Source organism: Melanerpes formicivorus, unplaced genomic scaffold (genome assembly GCF_026170545.1).
Source record: "Melanerpes formicivorus ecotype bairdi unplaced genomic scaffold, bMelFor1.0.p_v2 SCAF_11, whole genome shotgun sequence".
Lineage (NCBI taxonomy): Eukaryota > Metazoa > Chordata > Aves > Piciformes > Picidae > Melanerpes > Melanerpes formicivorus.
In genome coordinates this window covers 7,847,372-7,862,919 of record NW_027142363.1, presented here as the reverse complement: position 1 = coordinate 7,862,919, position 15,548 = coordinate 7,847,372, and the positions used below count along the sequence as shown (strand labels likewise).

The 15,548-nt window shown below is 38.8% G+C and overlaps 1 protein-coding gene across 1 annotated transcript in view; it reads right to left on the bottom strand.

The window, feature by feature from the left end:
* Nucleotides 1-2,684: 2,684 nt before the first annotated feature.
* Nucleotides 2,685-15,548, bottom strand: part of NCAM2 (neural cell adhesion molecule 2) — a 224,800-nt gene continuing 211,936 nt past the window's right edge. Inside the window, exon 18 of the mRNA XM_068144456.1 lies at nt 2,685-10,812. Within this exon, the coding sequence (XP_068000557.1) occupies nt 10,701-10,812 (112 nt within the window). The 3' untranslated portion in view covers nt 2,685-10,700. The remainder of the gene's footprint in view (nt 10,813-15,548) is intronic.

Genomic DNA, 15,548 nt, shown 5'->3' with positions numbered 1-15,548 from the left:
TTTTCTGTCTGATCTGTCTGATTCTCCAGGCCCTAGTAATCCTGACTGCCCCTGCCCACCCTTGGAACTCTCCCTGCCCTGCCATGACCCCATGTCAGCTTCCTAGGGTCATCAGCCTTGCCCCAGCAGCATCATAGGAAGGCTTGTCCCCATCTCGGCTGCACCCACAGACCAGGTTAATCCTGACTTCCTGGCCTGAGATAGGTCCTGTACCATCCCTATGGGCTCACTGAGGCTGGGGCTTCATCTCTGGCAGCTCTGTTCATGGGCTGGGGGCTGGTAGGAAGGAACCTGGCTGCCAAACTCTCCCAGACCCCCACGTGGATCCCCCCATGTCCCAGGACCAGAGGGCTGCCAACCCTCATTGCAAGTTGACAATGACTGTCTCTCAATAGCATCAAATTATTATGCAAGTGATGTTGTTTAACTCACAGAAAATGGAAAGTGTCATAGCAATACATAGCACCTTCCCAGTTTTTGTAGTTAAATATCATTTAGTCCTTCTGACACAAGTAAATGAGCACTTTTTGCTCCACTGTGTGACATAAATAAGTGCAAAAGTAAAATTCATTCATTATGACATGAACTAAACAATGGAATTCCTTTCAAAATGTGAAAATAGTAAAATATCACTTCTTCCTTACTGGGTTAGTCCTAAAAGATGGCATTTGCTTAGAAGAAAAAGCTTTTATTTTTAATGCAAAACTTTTTTACTCAATTTATCATCATAGTGACTGGAAAAAACTCTATAAATTTATTGCCTAGCCTGATCACCCTGCTCCCAGATGTGGCTCCTTCTGCTTTTTCAGCAACACAATTGACAATGTTTTATAGTCATGGAATCATAGAATCAATGAGGTTGGAAAAGACCTCAAAGATCATCGAGTCCAACCTGTCACCCAGGACCTCATGACTACTGAACCATGGCTTCAAGTGCCATGTCCAAGCCTTTTTTGAACACCTCCAGGGATGGTGACTCCACCACCTCTCTGGGCAGCACATTCTAATGGCCAACAACTCTCTCTGTGAAGAAATTTCTCCTCACCTCAAGCCTAAACTTTCCCTGGTGCAGTTTGAGACTGTGTCTTCTTGTTCTGGTGCTGGTTGCCTGGGAGAAGAGACCAACCCCCTCCCGGCTACAACCTGCCTTCAGGTAGTTGTAGAGAGCAATAAGGTCTCCCCTGAGCCTCCTCTTCTCCAAGCTAAGCAACCCCAGCTCCCTCAGCCTCTTCTCATAGGGCTTGTGCTCAAGGCCTCTCACCAGCCTTGTTGCCCTTCTCTGGACACGTTCAAGAGTCTGGTGCTGACCCTAAGCTCAATTTAGAGTTTTGGTTGTTTTTAGGTTTGGGTTTTTTTAGTGTTTTGGTTTTGTTGTTTGGTTGTTAGGTTGTTTTTTAATTGATTATTATTGGTTGTGGGTTGTTTTGGGTTTTTTTTGAGAGGGGGAGGGTGGGTGGGTTTTAGTTGGTTGTTTTTTTAAACCATAACTCCAAACATGAGCATTTTCCACGCAGAAATGAGCACACAAATAATAGTTTATCAGGATTTGCTATGGCTCAAAGAGAAAGCTAGTTATATTCTTACAAGAATGCAAAGTGTAAGTGACACATTTTTTCCCTTTTTGTTTTTCTTTCATTGTGTGTGCAATGTTTTCTCTGTCTGCATTAGCAATGACATGGTGTTTTAGTGAGTTCTTTTTGATGAGGAATTAATTAATTACACGTACCAGAGGTGCCAATAGGTACATCTTTATTTATTGTAAAGGCAGATGAGCACTGTAAGGCATGAAACCCAGAAGCAAGGCACAACCCTGCAAGTTACCCACAGCCCAAAAGCAGAGCCCAATGCCAAGCAAAGCACAACTAACTTACCCTAAATATGCTAGAAGAAACATGGTGGTACTGAAGATCGTGAAATGGCAGAGCTGACTGCCTTCCATCCGGGCAGGCATCCCCATGGAAACAAATCTTGCCTTGTGGAATCAGAGAAGCAGCAGGCCCTTGCCAGTAGCAATCATCAGTTTATGGGTCCTGTGTTGTGTGACGTTGGGCCAGGACATCACAGGAGGCTAAGTCTTGGAGCCGAAGCACCTCCCATATTTCACAATCATGTCATGTAACTCCTCACCCTACAGCTCATGCAGGCAGCCCACTCAGGGGGTCGTACGTCCCTTGCCCAGCAATAGTCTTCATCTTCCTCAGGTCCATTAGTGGTCAAACGAAGGCTTGAAGGACTTCTGCTGTTAGCTCAGGATGTCAACACATTTGATACATTCCCATCTCTTAAGTTTTATAAACAGAGGAACTTACAGATATGTGTTATTTGTTGTTATTTGTGCACCTGGGAGCCTCCAGTCAAACACCAGGTGTGAGAGTTTCAGGCTGTGCCTTTAAGAAAGATAGCTGCAAATTCTCTAGCTGTACAGTTGGGTGTGAAAAGGATAACAAGAAAGATAATTCTGAACAAATTTCTTTGGTAGATGTGTGGGATGTAGTTTTACAATCTTACATTCTTTTCTCATTCTGTCTTTCTGCCGGCATGCTGGCTGCTTCTCGCTGGACAGAGACCTCTTATCAGCTAAACTTGAGATAAGCATTGCTAACTTCTTAATGATGCTTTGAACTAACTAAAAATCTCTCTAACATCTCTCCTTTCCTCTTTTCTTCTAATTAACCAGAGGAAAAAGGGAGGGGAGAGGGTGGGTGGGAAGCGAGGCAGCGTCCTCTTGGCCAAGGGGGATTTCTGTGCTGTTTTCTTTTTGTTAAAACTTGTATAACATTGTAAATACTGTATATTTTGGATATATCCACTGCATTCCATTATTGCTTGTAAAATACAGCTTTTCATTTGCTTCCCTGACTGAGTTCAGCCAAGCTTTTTTTTTTATGTGAGTGGCTTAAACCATCACACCAAGCATTCCCAGGCACCCCCAGGCAGCTAGGTACAAACACCAATTATTCCCAGGCAGCCCTTGTCAGGTGGCTACTTCTAATCAAACTCCAATTAAGTCTTCCCTGTTATACCTGTTATATAAATTGTTCTTATCAAAGTACCTGAATATTCTTTTTAATAACTTTTCTTGCATGTTGAGTAATGTCTGAAATACATCAGAGCATGATACCTAGTGGCAAGGCAGAATTTGAAGAAGTTGAGTCTGTTTCTGAAGATATCACACATTATCTTTGCATTATCAATAATTCGCAATAGTTGTATTTACTGCTCATCTGCAAATTAAAGCAGGACTAATCTTGCAGTCAGTGCACTGAACGGATTGTCTCTTGAGATAGCTGAACTCAATGTATGCATCATTTGATGAAGTCTGGCTTTTCCTGACCAAGACACATGACTATATGAAAAACTTCCAGTGGTGCGCAAATGTTAGCAGACACTGAATCAGTTCCCTCAGGCTCCGTTTTACAGTACAAGGAGACTTTTATGCTAGTTGTTAATGGTGCCAATGACATTTAGGGAAGCAGACATTTAAGATACCTGCAGGGTCGGAGCTTAAAGATCTGTGAAAGGAAGAAGACACTGTGAGGATTTTGTTGAGTGAAACATTCTTCTTCCTATGTATGATCCCTCCATTTTTTGGCTGGTACAGTTTGTTAGAGCTTAGGTGGCACTTAGAAAGTTGATGCCTAGCAAGTTTCTATGGGAATGAAGTATTTTAGGAGGCTTCATTTTATTGGTGCTAAAGAAGAGATCATAGATGTTCCTCTTCCATTTCAGGAAAGTGGCTGAGCTGCATTGTCTGGGGTGTGTTTCATCCATCATTCATCTCAGTGGAATATAAATCAGCATTTCATTACAAGCTTGCTTCCCTACAAACTGTGCCTGGCCTGCTATCATCAGTTTCTGGTGGTGCTAACCCAGTTACCAGACTTCTGGAATGCTCAGAGTTTGGCAAAACAAGCAACCCTCTGCTGATCATATTGTTTGCTGGCAAATAATAAATACCTTTCATTCTTCGGGGGGGAACTATCTTTCAATGGTAACATTTAGGGGCTAATGGGATCATTTAGGGGGCTGATCGTAATGGGTTTCAAACTCACCTGGAGACTGAGGATGCAACAATGGTAGTTTTTAATACTAGTGATGTATTTGGACAGAAAAGGTAATAAAAAATGGTAGGGCTGCTTGAGCATTATTCAGTACTTCTATAACAGAGGGAAAATAATTGATGTGCCTCTTTTTAGCACTAAGACTCCTAATGAATCAGACATGTTGACAGAAAGACATTTAGCAAAAACAAATGAAACTACAACACTCCATTAAAGTAAAAGTATCTTTACTATTAATATACAAATGGTGAAGAGTGACAAATAATTGATATACTTTAAGCCATACTCTCAATGTCTTTCATAAATACAAAACCAGCATCTGCGATATTACTTCTTTTTACAGTATAGAGATATATATATACACAGCATTTCATAGGGACATAAGATTTTTTAAACAATAAACCAACCAGCCCCAGTGGTAGCTAACTGATCAATATATAATTCAGGTGGTATATACTGCAAGTGGGCTGTTGACTTGTGGAATAACAAAAACAATGTATGGTATGCTTTAGCTTATACTGTACACAGCATACAAATACATACCAAGTGCTCATTGTAGCAGGAAAGCTTGTTTTTTCTTTTTCTTTCTTCTTAAACCTTGTCTAAAAAGTTCAAAATTCTTAGTGAGAACTCCACATCATGAACAACAAAATTATTTTTGGGGGGGGGCGGTCTGACTGCTCTATACATGTGTCACTGATCTGCAGAGGCTCCAAGGGTTTGCTTACCCTTGTGCCAGCTATGCATTTTAGGTTTTAAAATGTAGCCTTACAGGGTAGAGAAAAAACTAATACAGCAGGGTTAATATTCCTCCTCTGGTTTTCACAGCCTGCAGTACCCTACCTTTTGGTAACGCCCTCCAGCAGCCTCTCTTTCCTCAGTAGCTCTCCCTTGCTCTTGCCACTGCTAGTTAGAAAAGATCCCAACATCAGAACCCTCTCTCTGGTAATGGCTTTCCCAAATTCTGTCAGCACTGTATCTTGTCATCTTGCCTGCTCCCAATCTCACCTGTGACTTAAAAACTGCCAATACAAATTTGGCAAAAAAATACTTACTTCATTTCTCTGGACTAAAACTGGCAAAATGTTCAAGTTGAAAAGTCAAATCTGAGGATTGCAATGTCTGTTACAAGGAAAGACAGACTCATTTCTCAGAACCTGATCCAAAGCTAAAGTTGTAAGAGAAAGGCTTCTTTTTGGCTCAGGTTCAAGTAAAATCGTATAAGAACACATTTATATATGTAGTGGAAATAGTGAAGATCAGTTTGAACTTAGTGAGTGGATTGGGTACTCCATGGAATGAAAAAAAGAATCTGAAAAATGGGGTGGATTTAAACAAAAACATATTTCTTTAAGCATGGTAGCTTTGCATTGATCAGCACAAGTACCTGAAACAAAGGGATTTAAGAAAGAACATCACTTCTTGGGATGTTTTCATCTTCACCTGAGGAAGCATCCCAGTCACAATTTATTATTTAGAGAGATGTTTTGTTTCTCCCATTTCTGGGTATAGAGTAATAAAACTGTTATAATTTTATCAGTGGTTCTTGATCAGTACAAACTCCTGACAGGAAAAGTTACCAAGAGCCTGACAGGACATTTAAGTTCCACTTACACATGGAAGTCCAATTCACAAAAGTGACTCAATCAGCCAAGGACATGTAGAACCTTGCTGAGATGGATAGATTAAATTCAGGACCCATTGAATTCAGTTTGTGTCTTAAATCCCAGTGAGATTTGGATTCTACAGTAGCCCCTCTTGCAGTGCTTTCAGCAACCCCTCCATAAATCAATTTGTAAGTGGGGTCTTGAGCTTTTCCATCAAATAATCTTTTTGGAGGCCTTTTAATCAGGAATAAACGTCATCCAATAGACACAACAATTACTCTACAAAGATATTACTTCCTATGGTAACTTACAGAGAGATGGTGAGGCCACAAATGACTGTGAAACAAATATTCACAGCAGTTTTACTCCAGAGGTTAAATGGTGGGAAGATTTTCCACATCAGCTTTCAGATTTGAGAAAAGGAGCAAACATTTTAGGTCTAAGTATCCAAACAGAACTAAGGAGACTTTCTTCTGACTCTTCAACTTGGTCAGCACACCCATACACACCCCCACATGTGCTCTACTATTTTCAGCAGTAGCATACCCACTATGACCCTCACTAGAATTGTGATCTCAATAGATTTTTGCAAATCTTGTGTTTGAAATTTTTAAGTGACTTGAAATATTATCTCCAGTTGAATTTAGAACAGTATTTGAGCATATCTGAACAGAAACATATGTAAGGTAAAGCTTTCAAATACTTTAAACAGGCTTTGTAGACAAATTCTTGAAGATTTTCCTTTAATAAAGCAAAGTGGCATGCTATCAAAAGGCACAAATACATTTCCATTATCCATTCTAGGAAACAGAAGAACTCCATGATTATTATACTACAGTTTGATGATTTGCACTTAAATAAATAATTACCATCATAAAAAAAGAAGGAACTTTTTTTTTTTTTTGGATGAACATCAATGCAGAGGCTGAAGACATCAGGTGGAATTTACTATACCAGGGACTATTGTCAAACAGCCTTGTAGATGACTGTCACCGTGTAACTACGTTGTATATATCTATGAAGAGATAGAAAATAAGCCCAATCCTGCAAGCTCTCCTAGGAAAGTACATCCATCCTCCTGCTCACACAGACCCCCACTGTCAGTGGGCTGCCGTATGAGGGTGGGTTCAGCCACACAAAGTTTCTTGCAGGACTGCAGCCTAAATAAATTAATATTTGTCACATTAGGCATTAGCATCACTAGAATAGTAAATATTTTTGCAACCACAAAAAAAAACCCCTTTGAAGTAAAAAAAAAACAACACTAAAACCCAAACCAAAACGAATAAGCAAACAAACCAGAAAAAAATCCTCTTCAAGAGTACATTTGTATAGTAAATTGTAAACCATTAAACTCATTACTGTTGTGGCAAATCAGAATGCAGGTCTACTAAACCAAAAAATAATCAAGAAGGTCTAAGTAATTTTAATTAATTTTACTCCTTATTTTTTGTTGAATAGAGATTGTCACTGCCACATTCTGTATCATGAATCACTTCAAAGGCTCCTCCTGCTCTCATCCCCGGAGTATGTTAGTGTAACAACTCATATCATCTTACAAATAGTTATATTTTGTCAACTCTTCTGACATTTCATACTAACACTTAAAATTACTTTTAGACAGTAAAAGTGACATTTATACAGATACCTGTTTGTTTTGTTTTTTTTTTTCTGTTTAGTCTAGAATAAGAAAAGAAAATAAATTGTGTTATTCCAGATCTACATATATCTTACAAATTCCTATATGCTGTCCCTCATTTGGAAATATTTGCAAGTATCAGTGTTATTAAGAATTTTTTCATAGTTATGCTCTGGCTTTCTCCTGCACAGCACAGAGTCAAAGCCCAAGAGATTAATTACCTATTAACACACAGACCAAAAGGTATGCTTGGAACAGGCCATAAGTAATTTAGAACTGTAATTCTCAGCCCTCATATAACCCAACTGGCAAGAGACTTAACAGCAGGAAGAAAATAAATACTCCTGGAAATAGCTTTTGAAGTCTATTTTACTGGTAAAGACTAGCAAACAGATATTAATAATATATGTGCTGATAAGACCTTTTAAATTCTCCAATCTCTGTACATTGTAATTTGAGGCCAGGTGGGAAGAAAAATAGCTAACCAAACAAAGAAAAACCAAGCAACAACAACAATGAAAACAGAGCTATTAGGCCATGAAGTGGTTTTGTGCAAGCACTGGTAAGAAATATTACAATTTGAAATGCCTGTATATTTGAGCCTGAGCACTGTTAGCTCTGCCCACACTTTATAGGAAACTTTTTGTGCAAATAATCATTCTGGCTTCAGGAAAAGCACCCTTTGCCTAGTGAAGCTTGACTTATGTAAACGTGCATGGCACCACCAAACTTTGTGATGGCAAGTAGGAGAGAATGTTTCCTACATCTGCAGGAATGTTTCCTAAACCTGCAACCTGGTCAAAATAGTGCATGAGATGACGGGGCTGCGGATGTTCAAGCCACATCAACCACATTATTTTCAACTGCTGGAATTTTCCAGGTCCCTTCCCTGCATTTTGGCAGAAGTAGAAAGCGCAGCTACAGATATATACTTCATAGAAAAAATATATATATTCATATACATAAATGAGGCAACTGATTCTTTTAATTACAGGTTAGAGGGCAGCCCAGCACACTGTGTATTAAGGAAGAAACAGAACAGAAATTAAATGGACAAGAAAGTATTTGGTAGTACTGCCTGTGCAGTACATGGGAGCAACAGTGAAAGAACATGTCTTCATCTTTTCTTCACCCAAAAGTAATTCCTTAGCATTTAAAGTAATTTCTTCACAGAAGTTTTAAATGAGTGTCCTTCATTGTTTTCACCACCCATTGCTATATCCTCTTGCCCATTCTTTTCACTTTGGTAACAGTTTTTTGGGGACGTTGGCCTCTTATCCTAACCACATCAGCAGTATGCTTATGTCCTCAACTACTCAGTTCATTGTTGGTATTTCCAAAATTAAGGAAAACTTGCAATACAAACCCCCACAAAATTACTTGGTTTTGAAAAATAAGAAAGATCTATGAATTAAATATATTCTTTACAGCTCTTTTAAATGTACAGGCTTTTAAATGTAAATGCTTGGGTTAACAAGAAAGCTATCCTGCTATTTTCCTCAAATTTAATGACGCCCTTTTACATTTCGTTTTCGTTTTATGCATAAAAGTCAAACACTTGGTGATGAGAGAAAAATATCAGCTAAGGGTTGATAACATCCTCTGAGAAACTGGGAAGTATAAGGACTTCAAATATGAGCAAATTTCAGACATAGTGTGGACGGGATGTAATTTGCTGAGTAAAGCTACACTTAAACCTCAGGTATGACTTAGATGTGGAAAATCAGAATTAGAGAACTGTTTTGGTTGGTGATCAAGTACAGCTATTATCTAACTCTGCTAAGTCTGGTGATAAACCAAGTTCCCTAGTACCACATCTATGTGTCTTTTAAACACCTCCAGGGATGGTTATTCAACCACCTGACTCCCTGGTGACATATTCCAGTGTTTGAGAACCCTTTCAGTGAAGAAGTTTCATCTAATATGCAACCTAAAGCTCTCCTGGTGCAACTTGAGGCCATTTCCTCTAGTTCTATATCACTTGTTACTAGGCAGAAGAAACAGACACCCACAAGGTACTCTACAATGTTCTGCTGACAAGTAGAATTTTTCACTGTAGTTTACTATATGGTTTATACACTTCTTCCAAAGCAAGACTTTGAAGAGTTTGGTAGGTGTGGATAAATTATACTGGAAATGAAACAAAATATATTGCTCCAATTAGCTGGATGATTAAATCAATCATAACAAATTTCACATCAAATAAATCAGTCCCATTGCAAAGTGGTGCATGTTAACCAGAATAATAAAAGGACTATCTTAAGCAAGGCTCAGCAAGAAAAAAATATATTTGGCCTATTACAAGATGCCATTAATTAATAATTTAGAACTGTTCATAACTGTTCAGCCACAATCATCCTTTCCATCTGTTCTAATGAGTTTTATTAAGACAAAGGGTATGAGATAAGTGATACTTTAATAAGGACAGCTTTTAATATTTCATGTACTGATTTGTGGAGAAAATCTTTCTACTACACTAAAATGCAGCTTTTTTTCCTTGACCTAATTACTAGAACTAGAAGGAGAACAAATATTCTATATGTATAAATATGCTGGGACAAATAATTTGAGATTTTGCTAATTGTAAGGTCTCATTTGAGGCCAAGATTATGATTTTCTTTTCACGCTTTTGCTGCATTTTAGTTCATACGCGATGCTCGAAACTTTCATAATGAAAAACCTGAAGCACTAAAAATCCTGGAGGCTTTCAGAATCGCACTCATGTAGTTAGGATGAGGTCAAATATACCGCTATGAAATATTTAGCCAATTTCATTTAAATCTGTACATCATGGTTATCAAATTTTATTTTACCCAAGAACCCAGGTGAAACTGCAGGTGAAGCTGGCTCTATGCTGAAGGGTGTCCTTGTCTTGTTGGTTTGCTTCAAGTTACAGCCACAGTTGGAATTACTAGTGAGTGTCTGCCACTGCTAAGGTCTTCAACATTATACTGATACTGGGTGGTTTGGGTTTTTTTAAAACAATCTACATTTTTGTTTGATTATAAACAGAAGCAATGCATTAATGTATGCCACTTTATGTATGTAGCTTGCACTGTAAAATCTGGAGAGACCTGATGTGTTGTGTGTTGTTAGGGGGCGCTTATGTAACTATTCTAAACGGATAAACTTTGTCATATAATAACTTACAGTTCTTGTTCTGCAGATTTTTTCAAATTTATACCATGGGACTTGGTGTCAGCAAAACTACATACTAAAACCATTAACAAAAATAGCAAAAGGAATTGTAGACAGAAACCATTTCATCATATGCACACAGGTACTAAGTATTCCAAGCTTACGTTTCCCAAGAAATTAAGGTCAGCTGTAAAGTTTTGGTCACACGGTTACTTCAATCCAAACGCATTATCCAGACAACTGTAGTTTATCTTATTATGCTTTGCTATCATCTTCTTTTGATGGGATGATGTCATTAGCAACTTTGATTTCTATGGTTTCTGGATTTAAAGCTTCTTTCCCATTTTCCTCCTTTAGTGGCAGCTTCCTATCGGAAGAAAAGAGGAATCATAGTAACACCTAAATAACACATCATCTGTAGTTTAAGGCTACAGCATGCGTAAAGTTCAAAGTGTTTCTGAAAACATAGTTAATTGAATATAAAGTATAATGCTTGTATTATGAGTACTGAGGCTATTTACTTTTAAAAATATTCATATTAACTCTTTACATTTCTTTAAAGCAAGAAAAAGCTAAATGGCATAAGAGAAGAATGTTCAACCTGCCCAAAATGCATGCAGAGGTATGTGTTCCCTAGGCCGCCGTGAAAAACTGTCAAGCCTATTGCTGAATCTAAAGTATTATTTCATTTAATATCTGCTTCTATAGGTATATTTAATTGTATGCAAAAGAATCATGGGTTGTTATGCCAGGATACAAAATCATAGAATCATAGAATGGTAGGAGTTGGAAGGGATCTCCAGAGATCAAATCCAACCTCCCTGCCAAAGCAGCATCACATAGGGCAGGTCACACAGGAATACATCCAGATGCATTTTTAAAGTCTCTAGAGAAGGAGACTCCACAACCTCTCCGAGAAACCTGTTCCAGTGCTCCATCACCCTTACAGTAAAGAAGTTTTTCCTCATGTTCAGGTGAAAATTCCTGTGTTCCAGCTTCTATCCATTGCCCCTTGTCCTACCTCAGGACACCACTAAAAAGATACTATTACCTTCTTCTTGACACCACCCTTCAGATATTTGTTAACATTATTAAGATTCCCTCTCAGTCTTCTCTAATCCAGACTAAATGACCCCAGGTCTCAGGCTTTCCTCATAAAACAGATGTTCCAGTATATCCCTTTTGTACTGGGGAGCCCAGAACTGGACAGAATACTCCAGATGCAGTCTCACTAGGCCAGAGTAGAGGGGAAGAACCTCTCCTGACTCACCCTAATTAAAGGAAAGAACTACTTACAGCACAAGGAGGTAATGGAAATTATTTTATTACTTAGAAACTTACACAATTTATTTTTGCTATATCACACAAGCTAGCTGCTATAATAACTTGCATCTCTTTTAAGAATAACTTAGTGAAAACTCTGAAGTTTTATAATCACAGTATCACAGTATCACAGTATCGCTTAGGTTGGAAAGGACCTCGAGGATCATCGAGTCCAACCTATCAACACAGACCCCATGCCTAGACCATGGCACCAAGTGCCACGTCCAATCTCCCCTTGAACGCCTCCAGGGTCGATGACTCAACCACCTCCCTGGGCAACCCGTTCCAATGACGAATGACTCGCTCGGTGAAGAATCCTTAATTCTAATGGCAAAAGAGTACTCACCCTTACTTTATGGTGAACACAAAACACACATTTTATTCAAAAAGGTCTTGAAAATCATGTATTCCCTAGTGCCAGTAGTTAGCTGTCAAAAATATAGCTGTTAAACATATATATGGTTTACTTACATGTTCCTATAATAATGTTTCCTGGGCTTAATAGCTGCTAATTGTAATTTCAGTTTGGGTTCACTTTCTTGTTTTTTAACTAGGGAATAGTATGTACCTGCCTTTTTTCATTCATAACAACTATGAAATATTTCAGTTAACTTCTGTGAGAGTCTAATAAGTTTGTCTCTCTCTATGTGAGTCAACAAAGATAAAGTGATAGCAGAGCCACTGGAAAGAAGGTGGAAAGAATCCTGTCCACCAATCCTGGATGCAAATCAGCTTGTGATTGCATCGTGATAACACAGGACTACAACAATGGACCCAAGGACCCAGCCATCACACCTTTAGGGCAAGATAATCACCACCTGTTTCCTGAGCCTTGTCTGGATGGAGACGGGGTAGACGGAGATCCCCCCCTCCTCCAGCCAGGGTCTTGCCCAAACACACAGATTTCCTGCCACTGGAATTCCTGAGGGACAATATTTGACTACATACCTAAGGACTAAAAAACTGTATAAAAGACTTGAGCAACTACTGGTTTGTAGAGAGACACAGAGGAGAGAAACAGAGGAGAAAAACGGGGAGAAAAACGGAGATGAAGGAAAACACAGGAGATGGGCCAGGCCGCTGAGAAGAGAAAGCCGGGACGATGCTGGTCTGGAGAAAAGAAGCTGCCCGGAGGACCACAGCTCTAGCCAAATCCTCAGCACCCTTTCTCTATAGACCCAGGCTGCCCAGAGGAGCCTCAGCACTGTTCCTGCATCAACCCAACATCTCCCCAGAGGACCACAGCTGTTCTCCAGCAAAAGCCTCACCACGGTTTCTCTACAAACCCAACATCTCCTGCAGCACCTTTCCTCCACAGACTTTAACTGTCTTGTGGGGAATGGGGGGTGTGGTAATATAATTCCTTTCCTCTTCTCTCTCTCTCTCTCTCTCTCCCTCTCTCTCTCTCTTTTCTCCCTCTCCCTTCTTATGTCCACTTTATTTATTAAATAGTCTAGCTGTTGATACTTTGGCCTCGTTTGTGCCTTTAATTTCACAACACGGGAATATTTAAAAGAACTGTGTCTCCGGACCGAGACATCTAATGTCTCCGGACCTTGACAACTTCCACTCTGATTGCTTTGATATTCCATATTCCAAAGAGCAATACATTGATCAAAACCTGTCTGAGGAATCCCTTAAGGATGTCTTGTAATAACAGTGTTTACTAACAACAAATAAAACAAAGCAATATTTAAATTCCCAGTCATATGAAATCAAGGCTGTCTACAATGAACTATGAAAGATGTTATTTATCTAGAGGGTTAAACAATGAGTGCAATCTATATTTAAGAGAAATCAAAGAGAAGACTAACTTGTTCTATTACAATAAAATATGTGGGACACATATCAGCTGTCTGGATTTGAGTGCAGAGGGAGGTATCCTCTAATTGCCTGTTTCACATGGCACACCCAAAGGAAACAGATTTTTGCCCACAAAATGGTTCCTGAAATAATGAAATCAATCATAATAAATAATTCCAGAAATAGTAAAATCAACACAAATCTGTTTTTTTGAAAGAGAGTAAAACACTGGAGCAGAGGAAGCGCAGCTCATGAGATGCGTTTTAGGTAGGCAGGCACTTGTGTTAAAGGACTGTTACTGCAAAGCACTTAACTAGTATTGATAAAAAGACCTAATTCAATCTGGTTTTATATAAAGCAGAGTAACTTGTGAAAAGGTAGTGCAGAAAGAAATATTTAGTCAAAGTGGAAACTGGATAATAGACAATCTACTATCTGGAAATTTAAATAAACTGGTTTTGGAGGAGTGGAATTAAGAGCAATGCTTAAACTGCATCCACAGGATCACAGGATGTTAGTTAGGGGTGGGAAGAGACTTTTGAAGATCATCAAGTCCAACTCCCCTGTCAGAGTAAAACCATAGAATCTAGCACAGGTCACACAGGAACACATCCAGATAGGTCTTGAAAATCTCCAGAGAAGCCTTTAAGATTTTGAGTGTAATTTGATATTATTCAAAATGATTCAAATAATTTTAACTGAAGAGTTGTTTTGTACACCTTTAAGAGAGCCATAATTACTCAGAATGTATCCCACCTTGCATGAAAATTGCTTGCCTGGAATGTCTTTGCAATTTTTCCTTCCTTCAAGTTAAGCTTTTCCCTTGAAGATCCCTGCTGGTTGTCCTTGCCCTAATCAGTGTGTGCCTTTCTGGCTAAGAGCACCCGTTGTTGACTGTGTTTTTGTGGTTTTCCTACTGAGAGACTTAATTGTAGCTTCTTACACCCTCCTTTTGTTTACTAGCATCCCAGCTGTACTTTATACTGGTTCTGTGCTTCATCAGTTATGACCTGCGTCTGTGTAGAAGGTCTTTCCATGTTCCCCTAGTATGAGGGCCCCTTCAGTTGTCTTGATTGCATGATGATGTAGTTATTTTTTATTGCCACTAGTGACTGATTCTTCCCCCCTCACCTAAGAAAATAAAACTTTTTTTTATTTTAACTTTCTCATTTTTCACTGCTGTTAGTTGTTCTAACAACAGAGACAAGCAGAAAGAACTGAACTTAATATTTTCCGGTATCACGTCCCTTGCTAGATGCGTGTCATTTGTATTTGCACAATCTGGTGCTACAAATAGTCTTGAAGCATGAAAAATGTGGCCCTGGTGCCATCTCACTAAGATATATGGACTTATACAATATTTACAACTACACTCCCCTTCCTCTTTAGGTATCTATGAGCTCTCGCCAGTGATCCTCATTATAAATGCTAATATGAAGAGCAAACATATCGCTAGTCATCCAACAAATGCCATCATTATTTCATTAACACAAGTTTGAAGTCTTCAGGTACAGGATCTTTAAGGAAGTATGCAGCTTGAAGTGCAGTTACTTAACACTCTCCCCCTCCCCCCCATTTACTACAAATGCCAATGCCAACCACTAACACAGGCTTTTTCGTATTAAAGCTTTGTCTTCTGAAGTTCTAGATAATGGCAAGGAAGGCAATTTTGTTGCATTGTCAGAAAGACTCTTTTATAAGAACATCTCCTTTCAAAAAACAACTGTGATTTCATCAAATAATCAACAAGACAGTTTCTATATTTACTACAGAAGTGTCTTCATAGCCCTGACAGCTTTAAGATCTCATGAAGATGATGTTCACAACACATGAAAAGCTTTGGGTTCAAACCAAAGAAACTTCACGCTTTCTTTAACAATTTCAAATCAATAAGCTTTTGAGGCTCAGAAATGAAACTCTTGAGAATCAGTTCATGTTCTTCAACACTACTATGTAAGCTCTCAAATATATCAACAA